Source organism: Nuphar pumila, chromosome 17, assembly GCF_984573655.1.
Source record: "Nuphar pumila chromosome 17, dmNupPumi1.hap1.1, whole genome shotgun sequence".
Lineage (NCBI taxonomy): Eukaryota > Viridiplantae > Streptophyta > Magnoliopsida > Nymphaeales > Nymphaeaceae > Nuphar > Nuphar pumila.
Genome location: NC_143265.1, coordinates 27,543,478 through 27,560,550, shown reverse-complemented (window position 1 = coordinate 27,560,550; position 17,073 = coordinate 27,543,478). Strand labels below are relative to the sequence as shown.

Genomic DNA, 17,073 nt, shown 5'->3' with positions numbered 1-17,073 from the left:
CTATTGAAGCCACAAAGGCTCATCTTCACAAACACTTTGTTACAAAAGACCTTGGTTCACTCAGGTATTTTCTGGGTATAGAAGTTGCCAGGAGCCGTGAAGGGATGGTCTTGTCTCAACGAAAGTATGTTCTTGACTTATTAAAGGAAACAGGAATGTTGGGAGCTAAACCAGCAAATATTCCCATGGACCATAAAGTTCAGTTGTTTGAAGAAGGGTCAAAACTGGTTGATAGCAAAAGTTATCGCTCCCTAGTTGGGAAACTACTGTATGTAACTGTGACCAGGCCAGATATTGCTTTAGCTGTGAGTAAAGTCAGTCAGTTTATGGACAAACCTACTGAGGTACACTGGAATGCAGCTATTATGATTCTCAGATATCTAAAATCTTCTTCTGGAAAGGGGTTATTGTTCAAGAAAGGTGGACCTCTGGATATAGTGGCCTATTCTGATGCTGACTATGCAGGATCTGTAGTAGATAGAAAATCTACCACAGGATTTTGTGTGTTCCTGGGAGACAACTTAATCTCTTGGAGAAGTAAGAAGCAAAATGTGGTTTCGAGGTCTAGTGCAGAATCAGAATATCGGGCAATGGCCCAAACAGCTGCTGAATTGATGTGGGTTCGTACTGTGCTTCTTGATCTCCAGGTGAAGGTTTCTTCTCCCATGACCATGATGTGCGATAACAAAGCTGCAACATATATAGCGAACAATCCTGTATTTCATGAGAGAACAAAGCACATTGAGGTTGATTGCCACTATGTAAGGGATATGGTTCAAGCGGGTCATATCACTACCCAATATCTAAAGTCGGAAGACCAAGTTGCAGATATGTTCACAAAACCTCTTGCCAGACCAAATTTTTTAAAATGTTGTGACAAGCTGAGCATGATCGATATCTATGCTCCAACTTGAGGGGGAGTGTTGAGAATAGGTGGTTTTAATTAGAGTTATCTTTCATTAAGGTGTTTTTTGTACTTTAGTTCTTTATAATGGGGCAGTATTGTAATTAGGTCTTTAAGCCTCTCTCTATTTAACATAGAGAGAGGCCCTAATCGTATTATGAGTTCTGAGGTTTTCTTTGCAGCCGTCTCTCTCTCTTTCTCTCTTCTCTCTCTCTCTTCTCTATTTCTAGGGTTCAGGCCATCGTCTACAGGGGATACGTTCAAGGTTCCATATCGGAACCCGAACCCAAACTTTCTATCATAGAGAAAGGGGATATTAAGATCCTTGAAGGTGAAGATAGACAAAAGGCTCTTGAAGAATATTCAAAAAAACATGATGAGTGGGAAATGAAGAACTTCAAAATTTTATCTTGGATTTTTTCATCCGTGGAAACCAAGATCAATGCCAACATCATTAAATTTAAAAGGGCCTCCGATGCGTGGTTGTACCTTGAGAAAATGTATACTTCAAGGGACCTATCTCACAAATATTATCTCCAAAAGAAAGCTTTGACTCTTCAACAAAATGATTTGTCGATTCGGGAATATTTTGCCGAATTATCATCTATTTGGGACGAACTTGCTATGCTCGAACCAAAATGGAGCGGAGAAGCTATTGAATTAAGACACAAGCAACTAGAGGAAGATCGTTTTTTTTATTTTTTAAATGGCCTTAGACCCGAATTTGAGCAAATTCGGTCCTCTCTCTTATCCGCTTTCACATCCCCTTCTATTGAAGATGTCATCACCAAGCTAAGTGGTGAGGAAACGCGTATGGGGATTAGTAAAAATAATCTGAGTATTCTTGCTACTCCTTCTCAAAGTGATTATGAAGGGGTTAATGTCGTGTCAAGACCCGGAAATAACTTGAAAACCTACAAACCTCCACATTTCAAGAATCAAGGGCAGGGAGGAAATAATGGATATGGGAAGAGAGACTATAGCAAATTAACTTGTCATTTTTGTAAAGAACCGGGGCATATCAAACCCTTTTGTCCTAAATGGAAGAAATTTCTTGCCGCGGCTTTAGCATCCCAATCAGAAGAACGACCTTCGTCATCAAATGAGTCTCTTTCGCTTCAACAAATTGTAGATGCTCTTCAACCTATTCTCAAAGGAGGCATTTCTGGAGCCGCCATGTCATCCTCATCCTCTCTCGGTAAGTCATCTTGGCTCCTTGATTCCGGTGCCTCATTTCATATGACTCCAAGTCCTTGTTTTCTCACTAATTATTCTAAAAATTCCCTTCCATCTTTTGTCTCAACGGCGGATGGAACACCTCTTGAAATTAAAGGAATGGGCAATTTTGAAAAACAAGACTTCTTTATCCCAAAAATTAGTCTTATACCCAAATTAAACTTAAATTTACTTTCCGTCTCTCAACTCTCGGACCATGGTTGCGATATAAGGTTTTCTTCTAATAAATGTTGGATACAGGATCGCCAGTCCGGGAAGTTGATTGGGGAAGGCTCTAGGAGAGGCGACCTCTACTATGTCGATTTTCTTAAAATTCCCAAGGATCAATTTTGTAATGTTGTTCAAAACAAAGATATTCATGTATGGCATAAGAGATTGGGTCATCCCAACATTGTTAAAATCTCTTATTTGCCCTTTATTAAGCATCTTTGTAATGAAAATTTTGTTTGTAATGAATGTATTCTTGGAAAAATGAAAAGTCTACCTTTTCCTCAAAGATCTATGTTTACAACAAGACCTTTTGAAATTGTTCACTCCGATGTATGGGGTCCGGCTCCGGTGATCTCTAAGGGAGGTTTCTCATACTATGTTATCTATGTGGATGATTTCACTAGGTTTAGTTGGATATATTTTCTTAAACATAAACATGAAGTCTTCTCAACTTTTAAAACATTTCATATGATGGTTTTAAATCAATTCAATGGAAAGTTAAAAATTCTTAGAACCGATTCGGGTGGCGAATATCTTTCCAATGAATTCAAAAGTTATCTTGAAAATTATGGAATTCTCCATCAAAAGTCTTGTCCTAAAACTCCCCAACAAAATGGGTTGGCGGAACGAAAACATAGGCATATTATTGAAACAACACGAACTTTGCTCATTTCACAAAATGTTCCAAAGAAACTTTGGGCAGAGGCCGCCCTTACTTCTGTCTATCTCATAAACAGACTCCCATCTAAAAACTTGAACAAAATTTCCCCATTTGAAAAATTATATGAAAAAGAACTTGATTATAGCAGGTTAAGGGTTTTTGGATGTAAATGTTTTGTCCTTACTGATAAAAATGACAAACTCTCTCCTAAGGCCATTCCTTGTGCCTTTCTTGGTTATTCTGAAACTCATAAAGGTTTTCGCTGTTATGATGTTAAGAGTAATAAACTATATGTTTCCAAAAATGTAAGTTTTTTGGAAAATGTTAGTGGTTTCGAAAAACTTGAAACCAATGACGAGAATATAGACTATTCTTTTCTGTTTGATTTATTAACTGAAGATGATGATACTAGTGATGATGAAACAAATCAAAATGACTTGAATAATAATGAAACTCATTCTGATCAACACATCAATGAAGAACATAGAGATCCTATAACCTACTCTCATAGAGATAGGAATACTTTTAGAAGTGCTCTCGAAAGATATGATAGTGAGTCTACTCCTTCAAGTGAAGGAAATCTTCGTAGGACCGAAAGATCAAGAAGACCCCCTTCTAGGTTCATCTCATATGAGTCCTTTTCACCAAAATATAGAGCCTGTCTAAGCGTCATTCACTCATACATAGAACCTAGGGATTTCGAGGAAGCACGAAAATGCCCGGAATGGATAATCGCTATGAATAATGAACTTGAAGCCCTAAAGAAAGCAAAGACCTGGGAGTTTCAAGACCTTCCTAAAGACAAGAAAGCAATTGGGTGTAGATGGGTGTTTAAAGTCAAAACTAAGAGTGATGGGTCTCTTGAGAGATATAAGGTCCGCTTAGTTGCAAAAGGATATGGTCAAAAATATGGGATTGATTATGAGGAGACTTTTGCCCCCGTTGCCCGGATGGTCACCGTCCGATGTCTTATAACCGTTGCTTCAATCAATAAATGGAACATCTATCAGATGGATGTTAAGAATGCCTTTTTAAACGGAGATCTAAACGAAGAAGTATATATGGATGCTCCTCCTAGAATGGAGTATCCTAAAGGAAAAGTGTTTCGTCTTCGGAAAGCACTCTATGGTTTGAAACAAGCTCCCAAGGCTTGGTATGATAGGTTTAACTCCGTTATGTTAGAAAATAATTTCTCTTCCTGCTTTACTGATACTGCTTTGTTTGTTAGAAAATCTAATGCAGGGATTGTTATCCTACTACTTTATGTGGATGACATGCTTATAACTGGGAGCGATTCTAAAGGGATTAAAAGCATAAAATCCATTTTAAAGGATAAGTTTGAAATGTCTGACTTAGGCTTCTTAACTTATTTTTTGGGTATTGAGGTAGCTTACTCTCATAGAGGATATTTTCTTTCTCAAACTAAGCTTGCATCCGAGATTATTGACAGGTCAGGTATTACAGATGATAAAGTTTGTGAAACTCCTGCTATAGTAGGAGATAAAATGAAGATTGATGATGGTGTTCCTCTCTCTGATCCTACTCCCTACAGGCAACTAGTAGGATCGTTGATGTACCTAAGTATCACCAGACCAGATATCTCACATGCGGTGCATACGGCAAGTCAATTTCAGCATGCACCAACTTCTGTTCACATGGGTGCTATCTTACGTGTCGTAAGATATCTAAAGCACACTATTAATAAGGGAGTTTTTCTGTCTTCTTCTTCTGAGTTAAGATTAATTGCTTATACTGACTCTGATTGGGGAGGTGACCCAAATAACCGTCACCCCACCACTGGTTTTTGTGTATTCTTAGGTGACTCATTAATCTCATGGAGATGTAAGAAGCAGCAAAAGGTGTCTCTATCATCAACTGAAGCGGAATATCGTGCCATGGCAACTACTACCATGGAAATGGTTTGGATTCATCAGTTGTTGGAAGACATGGGGATCACTATTGAAGGGCCTACTAAGCTTTGCTGTGACAACAAAAGTGCGATTTATATTGCTAAGAATCACACTTTTCATGAGCGGACCAAGCACATAGAGATGGATTGTCACTACGTTCGGGAAGCATACCTTAAAGGAATCATTGACCTTCCATATGTCACGTCCGAATATCAATTGGCGGACTTCTTCACTAAAGCCTTGTGTGCTCCGCGTTTCAACTTTCTTCTTAGCAAACTCTCGGTCATCCAGCCCTAGGTTTGAGGGGGGGGTGTTAAATTATATACCTAATCATTCAATGTAATATATATATTTTATATATATAAAGTAATACATATACATATATTAATATATATGTATATGTATCTACTTATTATATATATAAAATATATATTTCTGTTTTGTTTAGCCGTAGGGGTAGAATAGTCTTTTTCTTCATTTTACGCACATTCAATTTATGAATGTGATTGTAATTTATTTTCGTTTTTCTTTTTCTTTTATTTTTTGTTTTTTGTTTTACTTTATGTAAAGTACCTTGGGGGGGCCACTAACATAGACGTTGGGCCCTCTCCAACGGTCACATTTGTGACCGTTGGAGGGGCTCCAACGTCTATGAGTGGGGCCCCTCCAAGGCCCCTCATGTGTTCTTATAAATAGGGGTTTCACCCCTTTGTATTTTTTAATGGCTTTGAGTCAAAGCCCAAGTTCTCAATAAATCGATTCCATTGTTTTTATGCCTTTGTGCATTTGTGAGTTGTGCCTTTGTGCACAAGTGTTCTTAAGTGGTCTTATTGTGCATTCGTGGTGGGTTTATTATCAAGAATATTAAGATCTTGATCCTAGTATCTTGGTGGAGATACTTTTACACATATTTCCCTACCGTTCTCCTTTAACGAGCATCTTTTTCGTGAGAAGATCCTTGACATATACAGAATGAGTAAATTCGACAGAAGAATTATTATCATCGACAAGTTTAGAAACAGAAACAATATTTTTAACAATACTGGGTGAGTGATAAACATCAGATAAAAGAAGTGAAGAATTGGGGAGTGGAAGAAAAATGTTTCCCCCATGAGAGATAGGGAGGAGGGCACCATCTCCAATTTTAATACTAAATTTACCACGATAAGGAATGGGTTGTGAAATCTTACCAACATCACATGTGCAGCAGCCCCAGAGTCAATGTACCAAGTCCCCTGCTCAGTTTGCTTGAAACCTACATTCATCCCTTGATTATCCTCTAGTAGAAGGCCCAGCACCATTAAAAATCTGCCTCTATTTTGCGGATTATGCCAGCGATTTGCCTTAATGTGCCCCTTTTTATTACACAAAAAACACGTTGGTATCTGTCTATAAGATTGGTTCCCTGGGAATGAGTTGGGTGACATGTTAGGCGTGGAAAGTAATCCACAACCTCCTTGATTACCTCTTCCTTGTCCCCGTCCACCTTGAAAGCCTCCACGTCCACGTCCTGCCACCATGCCTGTGACAAGAACCTCATGATTGCTGGAATTTAAAGTCAACTCCTCACCTCTAATAGTAACTTCATACTGCAGTAGTTTCACGTGCATATCATCAAAGTTAGGCAATGAAGGAAGGCATAAAAGAGAAGTGACCAACATGTGATAGTCAGATCCAAGACCATTCGGTGTCTGTTGAACTTTCTCTTTGTCTGGAATAACACATCCCACTATCGCTAATTGGTCTGTGATGCTCTTGACTTTGTTCATGTATTTTGTAACCGATAAATTCTCTTTCTTCAAGAGTTGAAACTCTCTCTTTAAATGAAGAATCCTAGCCTCGAAAATTTGTGAATAGGTCTGCGCTAGTATATGCCACAGTTTCTAGCTGAACATTCATCTGGAATGGCCACTAATACCTCTTGAGAAAGTGTAGAGGTAATGTAAGCCACAACCCCCTGATCTTTTCTTTTCCATGTTGTAAACTCTGGATTGCAAACTAGTTTATTAGAAACCTCCCCTTTATCATCTTGCTCTTCCTGCAGGATGAACTCGGAAGGTGCATGAATTGTTCCAACGAGGTGACCAGAGAGGTCCAAACTACGAATTAAAGGCAAAACGTGCCTCTTCCAGGTCCAGAAATTGGAGTTATTTAATTTCTCAGATATGAGTTGACCAAAGAAACTGGATGGAAGTGATGGGGAATCCATGATGAAAAGGAACGAGTTGACTAAAGAGAAGAATGAGAAAACATGAGTTGATGAAAAAGAAAAGATTGATTAAAAGAGAGAGATAAGAGGAAAAAAAACTTTGGTTCAGTTGCTCAGCAATTCAATGACCCAGCAACACAGACAGACCTGCCTGGCCCTTTCTTTTTTTTTGCGGACAATCTTGATATAGTTCTTTAGAAATGCTTTGCAGTATCAACTTGTGCTTTGAGTTTTAGAAATATCATATCTAATCCAACAATATAGGTAAGAAAAAGAACAAATATGTTTTAATCTGGTTTAAAAAAAATCAGATGTAAAACAAGAGCAGAAGAGTGATCAGGGTTTAGAAAACTGATCGGATATGATCAGATTCAATTTTGACGTTGTGAAAGGAGAGAAAAATTGATTTGCTGCAATCAAATCTAATTCAATCTGCCTTCAGACGATAAGATCTCATCTGAATGATCAGATCCGACGTTAGGGAAGAGATTGGGTGGCGATCGAGATTCAAAAGAAACAAATATGATAAGATATGATCAGATTTGATTTGCCACTTCTGGAAGAAAAGGGAAAATCAGGCTAACGTGACCTGAATCGATATTGGGAAGAAAAAAAATGGAAAATAAAGAGTATGACAATTCTGATCAGACACAATCAGATTCAAATTGACGTTGAGAGGAGAAAAAATGACTGAAAAGAAAATGACCCAATATGATCAAATCGAATTTTTTTAAGAAATGAAAATAATAGAATCTGATTTAGAACAAGAGAAGAAAAAAGAGAAACTTGACCTGATCGTTAGACTTCGACCCGCTCTGATACCATATCAGAAATCACGCACTTGTATGTTCGGTTCTTCTATATCACTACTGGAAGGGAGAGAAGAGAGGAGGTAGCAACGAGTAGCACGATTCTCAATCAATTAGAATTGTGCCCTATTCCTTGATATATATATTGTACACTGATCGAATCGGGTTTGTGATTCTTCAGTCCAGACCCGATATTTCAGATATTATCTATCATGTGAGGATATAAGTATACGGGTCCAGATCTGGACCCGTATGTACATATACAATCTTAATAGGTTCAACTGGGGAAGGCCAGGGTTTCACGTTTTGGCTTGGGGAAGATAAGACTGTCAGAGACTCAGTATTGAGTATGCCAGATTGAGGTGGGCCTTGGCTGCAGCCTTGGTACACCGAAGTGAGCAAACCCCATAGAGATTAACACACCAAATGAGAGAAGGGACTAGCCCTTGAGAGAGAAAGACAAATCAAGGGTTAGGGACTCGTGAGAAGAGAGAAAGAGATAAAGAGAGAGAGAGAAACGATTTTAGAGAGAGAGTGATGTTAAATTATGTAATCAAACTTGTAATTTCGTATATATATTTTATATATATAAGGTAATACATATACATATATATAATATATGTATATGTATTTACCAATTATATATATAAAATATATATAGTCATAGTAAGGGTAGTTTAGGAATTTTACACATATTCTTTTTCAAGAATATGTTTTTTTTGTATTTTCTTTTTTCTTTTTCTTTTTGTATTTTTGCTTTTTGCATTTAATGCATTGTACATGCATTGGGAGGGGCCCAACCCACTAGTCGTTGGACCCCTCCAACGGTCACATTTGTGACCGTTGGAGGGGCTCCAACGACTATGTGGAGCCCCTCCCAAGGCCTCCTCCAAGCCCTATTTATATGGGCAGCTCCTCTTGTATTTCTTCAAGGGATTTGGGATTATAGCCCAACCTCTTTAGTGTTTATGAAACTTATGGGTGCAAGTGCACATTTGTGATTCGGTGTGTTGTGTTTGTTGTGCACAAGTGTTCTTGGGTGTGTATGTTCACACATTTATTCTTAAGGTTGTTGTGTTATCGACTAAAGTATCTTGTTGAAGATACTTTTACATGGTATCAGAGCCTCGTTGAAGAAGAAGAATTGTGACTCGCCTTCTTTTGCATTCCTCGGGAAGCGTGCCTTCAAGTTTTTTGAAATCAAAGAGGATCATCTTCTTCGAGCAATATTTTAGGAGCTTCTTTTGTCAAGAAAGACGCAAAAAGTAATTAAGGTACATACTATCTCTTGCTTTCTTTCCTCTCTAATGGGCGAAAAAGGCTCCCATTTCTCTCTTGGGTTTAAGCTTAATGGCTAAAACTATCATGTTTGGGCCGGTAATATGGAAGCCCATATTAAAGGAAAGGGGCTTTGGGGTTACGTTTATGGATCCATACCGGAACCGGAACCCAAAATTACCATTGTTGAAGGAGGTGATATTAAGATTCTTGAAGGGGATGAAAGACAAAAGGCCCTTGAAGAGTATTCTAAGAAACATGATGATTGGAAAATGAAGAACTTCAAGATATTATCTTGGATTTTCTCATCCGTTGAGACCAAGATAAATGCCAACATCATCAAATTTAAAAGGGCTTCCGAAGCTTGGGTATATCTTGAGAAAATGTACACCTCAAGAGATCTATCCCACAAGTACTTTCTTCAAAAGAGGGCTTTGACTCTCCAACAAAATGACATGACCATTCGGGAGTACTTTGCCGAATTATCCTCTATTTGGGACGAGCTCGCAATCCTTGAACCTAAATGGAGTGGTGAGGCTATCGAGTTAAGGCACAAACAACTTGAAGAAGACCGGTTCTTCAATTTTTTAAATGGCCTTAGACCCGAATTTGAACAAGTTCGGTCCTCTCTTCTCTCCGCCTTCACATCCCCCTCACTCGAAGATGTTATCACCAAGCTAAGTGGTGAAGAAACCCGTATGGGGATTGGCAAAAATAACCCTAGCATTCTTGTTACTTCTTCTACTCAAGAAGATGGTGAAATGGCTAATGCCGTGTCAAGACCGGGAAATAACATGAGGACCTATAGACATTTCAAGAATCAAGGTCAAGGAGGAAATGATCGGTATGGCAAAAGAGACTATAGCAAAGTAACTTGCTATCATTGTAAAGAACCCGGACATATCAAACCCTTGTGTCCTAAATGGAAGAAATTGATTGCAACGGCTATGGCATCTCAAGTTGAAGAAAGACCCCCTTTATCAAGTGAGTCTCTTTCTCTTCAACAAATCGTGGAAGCCCTACAACCTCTTCTCAAGGGAGGTACTTCCGGAGCCGCTATGTCATCCTCTTCCCCCGGTAAGACATCCTGGCTTTTAGATTCCGGGGCATCATTTCACATGACCCCTAGTTATTGCACTCTTTCAAATTTTTCTAAAAGTGCTTTTCCATCCTTTGTATCAACCGCGGACGGTACATCTCTTGAGATTAAAGGAATAGGTAATTTTGAAAAACAAGACTTCTTTGTTCCAAAAATTCGTTTTATCCCAAACCTTAACCTAAATCTTCTTTCTGTTTCCCAACTCTCGGACCATGGTTGCGATATAAAATTTTCTTCTAATAAATGTTGGATACAGGATCGCCAGTCCGGGAGATTGATTGGGGAAGGCTCTAGAAGAGGAGACCTCTACTACGTAGATTTTCTTCAAGTTCCCAAGAGTCAATTTTGCAACGTCGTCCAAAACAAAGACATTCATGTATGGCATAAGAGATTGGGTCATCCCAATATTGTTAAAATCTCGTACTTGCCTTTTGTTAAACATCTTTGTAAAAGTGACTTTTTGTGTAATGAATGCATTCTTGGGAAAATGAAATGTTTGCCCTTTCCTCAAAGATCCATGTTTACGACAAAACCATTTGAAATTGTCCATTCCGATGTATGGGGACCGGCTCCGGTAATGTCTAAAGGAGGTTTTTCATATTATGTAATCTTTGTGGATGACTATACTAGGTTTTGTTGGATCTATTTCCTTAAACATAAACATGAAGTTTTTTCAACCTTTAAAAATTTTCATATGATGATTTCAAATCAATTCAATGGATGTTTAAAAATTTTTAGGTCTGACTCTGGAGGAGAATACCTCTCAAATGAATTTAAGGGTTATCTTGAAAATTTTGGAATTCTTCACCAAAAATCATGTCCAAAAACCCCTCAACAAAATGGGTTAGCCGAACGAAAACACAGGCACATCATTGAAACAACTAGGACTTTGCTCATTTCTCAAAACATTCCAAAAAATCTTTGGGCTGAGGCAGCTCTTACCTCTGTCTATCTCATAAACCGACTTCCATCGAAAAATTTAAACAAAATTTCTCCCTTTGAAAAACTGTATGATAAAGAACCTGATTATAGCAGGTTAAGGGTCTTTGGGTGTAAGTGTTTTGTTCTTACTGATAAGAATGACAAACTTTCTCCAAAGGCCATTCCTTGTGCCTTTCTTGGCTATTCTGAAACCCAAAAGGGGTTTCGTTGTTATGATATCAAAAGTGATAAGTTGTATGTTTCCAGGAACGTGAGTTTTTTTGAAAATGTTAGTGGATTTGAAAGTTGTGACCCCCATAATGAAAATATGGATTACTCTTTTTTATTTGATTTACTGAATAAGGACAATGATACTAGTGATAATGAGTCAGATCAAGGTAACCCAAATGAACTTGAAACCGAGGAAAACATCTCCTTGTCTCCTTCGTCACATCAACCTATTAAATTACCTAGAGACCCTATCACCTACTCTCATAGAGATCAAAACAACTTTAGGAGTGCTCTTGACAGATATAATGATGCCAGTTCCAGTGCCTCTCAGAATGAAGTGATCCCTCGTAGAACTGAGAGAAGTAGAAGGCCTCCTTCTAGGTTCATTTCCTATTACTCTTTCTCACCAAGATATAGAGCCTGCCTTAGTGCCATCCACTCTTATATAGAACCTAAAAATTTTGAAAAAGCACGTAAATGCCCTGAATGGATTAATGCCATGGACAATGAACTTGAGGCTCTGAGAAGAGCCAAAACCTGGGAATTCCAAAATCTTCCTAAAGGCAAGAAAACAATAGGGTGCAGATGGGTTTTCAAAGTAAAAACTAAAAGTGATGGATCCCTTGAAAGGTATAAAGCTCGCTTGGTTGCAAAAGGATATAGTCAAGAATATGGTATTGACTATGAAGAAATTTTTGCTCCTGTAGCTCGTATGGTCACTGTTCGATGTCTTATAACCGTTGCCTCTATCAACAAATGGAACATCTATCAAATGGATGTGAAAAATGCCTTTTTAAATGGCGATTTAAGCGAAGAAGTCTACATGGATGCTCCTCCTGGAATGGAGACTCCTAAAGGAAAGGTGCTTCGTCTTCAGAAAGCACTCTATGGCCTAAAACAAGCTCCCAAGGCTTGGTATGATAGATTTAACTCTGTTATGATTGAGAATGGTTTTTCCTCTTGTTTTACTGACACTGCTCTATTTGTTAGAAAATCCAATGCAGGGATTGTTATTTTACTTCTGTATGTTGATGACATGCTCATCACTGGGAGTGATTCTAACGGGGTTAAAAGTATAAAATCTATCTTAAAAGATAAATTTGAAATGTCAGACTTGGGTTTTTTAACTTATTTTTTGGGAATTGAAGTGGCATACTCTCTTCGAGGATATTTCTTATCTCAAACTAAGCTTGCTTCTGAGATCATTGACAGGTCAGGTATTACAGATGAGAAGCTGTGTGAAACTCCTGCGGTAGTAGGAGCAAAGATGAAAATTGATGATGGAGTTCCCCTATTGGATCCTACACCTTATAGACAGCTTGTAGGGTCCCTGATGTATCTGAGTATTACCAGACCAGATATATCCCATGCAGTCCATACTGCAAGTCAATTTCAGCATGCGCCTACATCTGTTCACATGAGTGTCATCTTACGGGTCGTAAGATACATAAAGGGTACTCTAAATAAGGGAGTTTTTCTGTCCTCTTCCTCTGATTTAAAATTGATTGCTTATACTGACTCAGATTGGGGAGGTGACCCAAATAACCGTCACTCCACCACTGGTTTTTGTGTGTTCTTAGGAGACTCACTAATTTCGTGGAGATGCAAGAAGCAACAAAAGGTGTCGCTCTCCTCAACTGAAGCTGAATATCGTGCCATGGCCACTACTACCATGGAGATTGTTTGGATTCACCAACTGCTAGAAGACATGGGGATCAAAATTGAAGGACCCACCAAGCTATGCTGCGACAACAAAAGTGCAATCTACATTGCAAAGAACCACACCTTTCATGAGCGGACAAAACACATCGAAATGGACTGTCACTATGTTCGTGAAGCATATCTCCGAGGAGTTATCGACCTTCCTTATGTCACGTCCGAATATCAGTTGGCCGATTTCTTTACTAAAGCCCTGTGCGCTCCGCGGTTCAACTTCCTTCTTGGCAAACTATCGGTCATCTTGCCCTAAGTTTGAGGGGGGGTGTTAAATTATGTAATCAAACTTGTAATTTCGTATATATATTTTATATATATAAGGTAATACATATACATATATATAATATATGTATATGTATTTACCAATTATATATATAAAATATATATAGTCATAGTAAGGGTAGTTTAGGAATTTTACACATTCTTTTTCAAGAATATGTTTTTTTTGTATTTTCTTTTTTCTTTTTATTTTTGTATTTTTGCTTTTTGCATTTAATGCATTGTACATGCATTGGGAGGGGCCCAACCCACTAGTCGTTGGACCCCTCCAACGGTCACATTTGTGACCGTTGGAGGGGCTCCAACGACTATGTGGAGCCCCTCCCAAGGCCTCCTCCAAGCCCTATTTATATGGGCAGCTCCTCTTGTATTTCTTCAAGGGATTTGGGATTATAGCCCAACCTCTTTAGTGTTTATGAAACTTATGGGTGCAAGTGCACATTTGTGATTCGGTGTGTTGTGTTTGTTGTGCACAAGTGTTCTTGGGTGTGTATGTTCACACATTTATTCTTAAGGTTGTTGTGTTATCGACTAAAGTATCTTGTTGAAGATACTTTTACAAGTGAGAAGGAATTCATAATTCATTCATATTCTTCATGCTCTTCACAAGCTAAAACAAGGCTTTTATATATCGGCCAATAAGGGCACATAATGCCTTCACAAGTTACAAAACATAAAATAAATAAAATCCTAAATCTAGATAAATCTAAATAAGCTAAGACTAATTCTAGTTAAACCTTGAACACTTGGGCTATTTTTGGTTAAGCCTTATTTGGACCAAGCCAAAAATATATTCTTCTCCAAAATTAGTCCTCCTTGGACTTTCATTTTCCTTTTTTACAGAGGCACTTAAGACCCCTAAAATGACTTCCATGGTGTTCTAAAATTAGGTGGGGCGCCAATGAGGTGGGTCCCACTGAGTCTTCATGCCTAGAATTAGGAGGGGGCATCCCATGGGTGGGCCCCACAAGTTCCAGCCATAGTTGGCAAACCTGGCAAGTTGACTTGGGAATAGCCCGAGTTGACCTAGATCAGACCCCAATTGGGTCATGATTTAGGACTGCAGATCAAACCCATTAAATAAAAAATTTTATCATGTATTTTATTTTTTTAATGCATAATTCTTATATAAAGTCACTTGTGAAAAATCTAATATTGTTCATCGAAAAATGTTAATAATCATGGATAATTATATGTTTTTGTAACTTAGCGATTGATATATTAGCTTGAAGTTTAGTTATTTCCATGTCTTCTTCATGTGCTTACTCTATAAAATATAGAGTCCTGACTCATCAGAGTCACCAAGTCAACCCGCTGACTCGGTGACCCAGTAGGGGTCCGATCCGAGCCTGAGTCACGAGTTTGCCAACTATGGTCCCAGCACTTGGAGCATCAGAACTGGATTTGAGTCTTCAAGAATTGGATCCACATCACTTGCCTAAACACCTAGGCGGTAGACTTGTGCCTAGGTAGCTTAGGCAGCCTTGTCGCGAGCTTAGGTGGGATTTTAACTTCATGGCTGTAAAAGATGCATCCTTTTATGGAAAGTTTCCTTTACTTTTTTATTATTTCATTTCAAAACAAAGTTATTCCAGATGTTCCTGCAATAAACTCTGAACCAGAGTTACCGGAAGTGCCTAGGCAAAAAGGGAAGCGCTCTTCCCCGAAGCGCGCTTCGGAAGCGCGAAACGTCGCGCTTCCGAAGCGTGAGGGGAAGCGTCCCCCTTTTTTGGGAAGCACGCTTCCCTTTTATGGGAAGCGCTTCCCCCACGTTTCCCCCACGCTTCCCCCTCGCTTCCCCATTTTTTCCATTTTTTCGCTTCCCCCTCGCTTCCGGTTCGCTTCCTAGGTCGCTTCCGGTTCGCTTCCGAGACGGTTCGGAATTTTCTTCTAAGTGGTCCCACGCTTCCCCGCTTCCTAAATTTTTGAAAGTGCCTCGCTTCCCGCTCCCGCTCCCGCTTCCTCGACTGGTAACTCTGCTCTGAACTCATAGAAAAGTTGGCACAGTATGCTTTTTGCATTATTTTCCCCCACAATCATTCTTCTTATTCCTTGCTTAGACAACAGTTACCAGACCCAGAAAAACTTGAATGCATTTAATAATGCCAAATAAGAATCATGGAGAACTCACTGACTGCAGCCAACCAAATTTTCTTACCTATCACCTCCTCCTCTACCTTCAGCAGAGAAAGCGTGATAACATGTTTGCACTCCATTTCATTCATGCTAATCTTATTTATTGCTCACTCTATTCTGCCTATGGATGCACATTTCTTTTGTTACTTGACTAATTATTGTAGAAGCATATGCCGAAAACAAATGGCCTAATGCAGACATTTTCATAATTTACCTTTCATAACCTAAGCCTTCTAATACAAGAGCAATGAATTGCCAAAGTCTCATTGGTTCATCATTGGTTATGAAAAAGGCCTGAAAAATAAGTAAACAACCAAAACAATATTATGATCATTCGGTTTGCAAAAAATAGCACTATGAGAACTAAAAATATTGCTTACTACCTTTCCAGCCACATGAGTTGTGTCAGACCTCAGAGCTTGTTCAGCACAGATATGGGCATGGGCAACATTATCAACATATGTGAAATCCCACTTATTTTCACCATTCCCAATAATATACTGAGATAAGAACTTAAAAGTTACTTCACAGGAACTATATGAAATTCATATGATGGATTGCAATTGGGAACATATATGAAAGAGTCAGGAAATATCATTAAATTGAAAGCAGAAGACAGAGAAACTTTTAAGATGTTTCACAAGGGAGAAGAAGCGTATTTGCTCAGAAGCAGCAGCACCCACCCCACCACACACACACACACACACGAATGAAACACACAGACATGCATGCAGACACGTACACAGATATAGGCACAGGCATGCATGCACACGCACAGACACAAGCATGTGTGTACAATGCAAATACGCATGTATGCAAACAAACTAAATAAACAAACAAAAAAATCTATAGAGAGCTGAACAAACACATTACTATGAGTTTTACATAAAAATGCTTCACACCCATCTCCCTGTGAAAGCATTTTACTATGATTTTGATCCAGTAAGAAAGGCTCCTCCCATCACTCCTGGGAGTCTCTCTCTCTCTCTCTCTCTCTCTCTCTCTCTCTCTCTCTCTCTCTCTCTCTCTCTCTCTCTCTCAGACACACACACCAGGAGATGCCCGTTTTCCTCTCCCACTAGCCAAAAGGTGACAGGGCATCTTCTATGCTAGAATTCAAGGGTCCATCTCTCGTCATGAAGGCTATTGGTCAACATTTGAGGGCACCCATTTCACATAATGCTATGCTAAGGGGTTGTGACTAGTGAGGCTGGTAATTTAACTTTCAGGTTTTTGGGGAAGGGTGTGCTGTGAGGAGTAGCAGCAATAATAACACTGATGCAATTGGTGAAGATAATGGTGCTACTGATGGTGGTTTTGATGGGGGTGGACTGCATATCTCATACAAGTGGCTTTCCTGTGTTTAACAAACATTAAAAAGCATTTTCCTACCCCACGAAACAAACACAAAATGTAGCTTTCCTATTAAACAAACATGTGATGATTGCCTTTCTTTTCTCATGCCTGAAACAAA

General features: G+C 38.9%; 1 protein-coding gene across 1 annotated transcript in view; it reads right to left on the bottom strand.

Annotated features, from left to right (window-relative positions):
• The window catches only part of LOC149811823 (3beta-hydroxysteroid-dehydrogenase/decarboxylase-like), a 76,517-nt gene that overhangs the window by 17,650 nt on the left and 41,794 nt on the right, over nucleotides 1–17,073 (bottom strand). The window contains exons 5-6 of the mRNA XM_089992717.1: nucleotides 15,983–16,099; nucleotides 15,814–15,893 (exon numbers count right to left, since the gene is read on the bottom strand). Of these exons, the coding sequence (XP_089848843.1) occupies nucleotides 15,814–15,893; nucleotides 15,983–16,099 (197 nt within the window). The remainder of the gene's footprint in view (nucleotides 1–15,813; nucleotides 15,894–15,982; nucleotides 16,100–17,073) is intronic.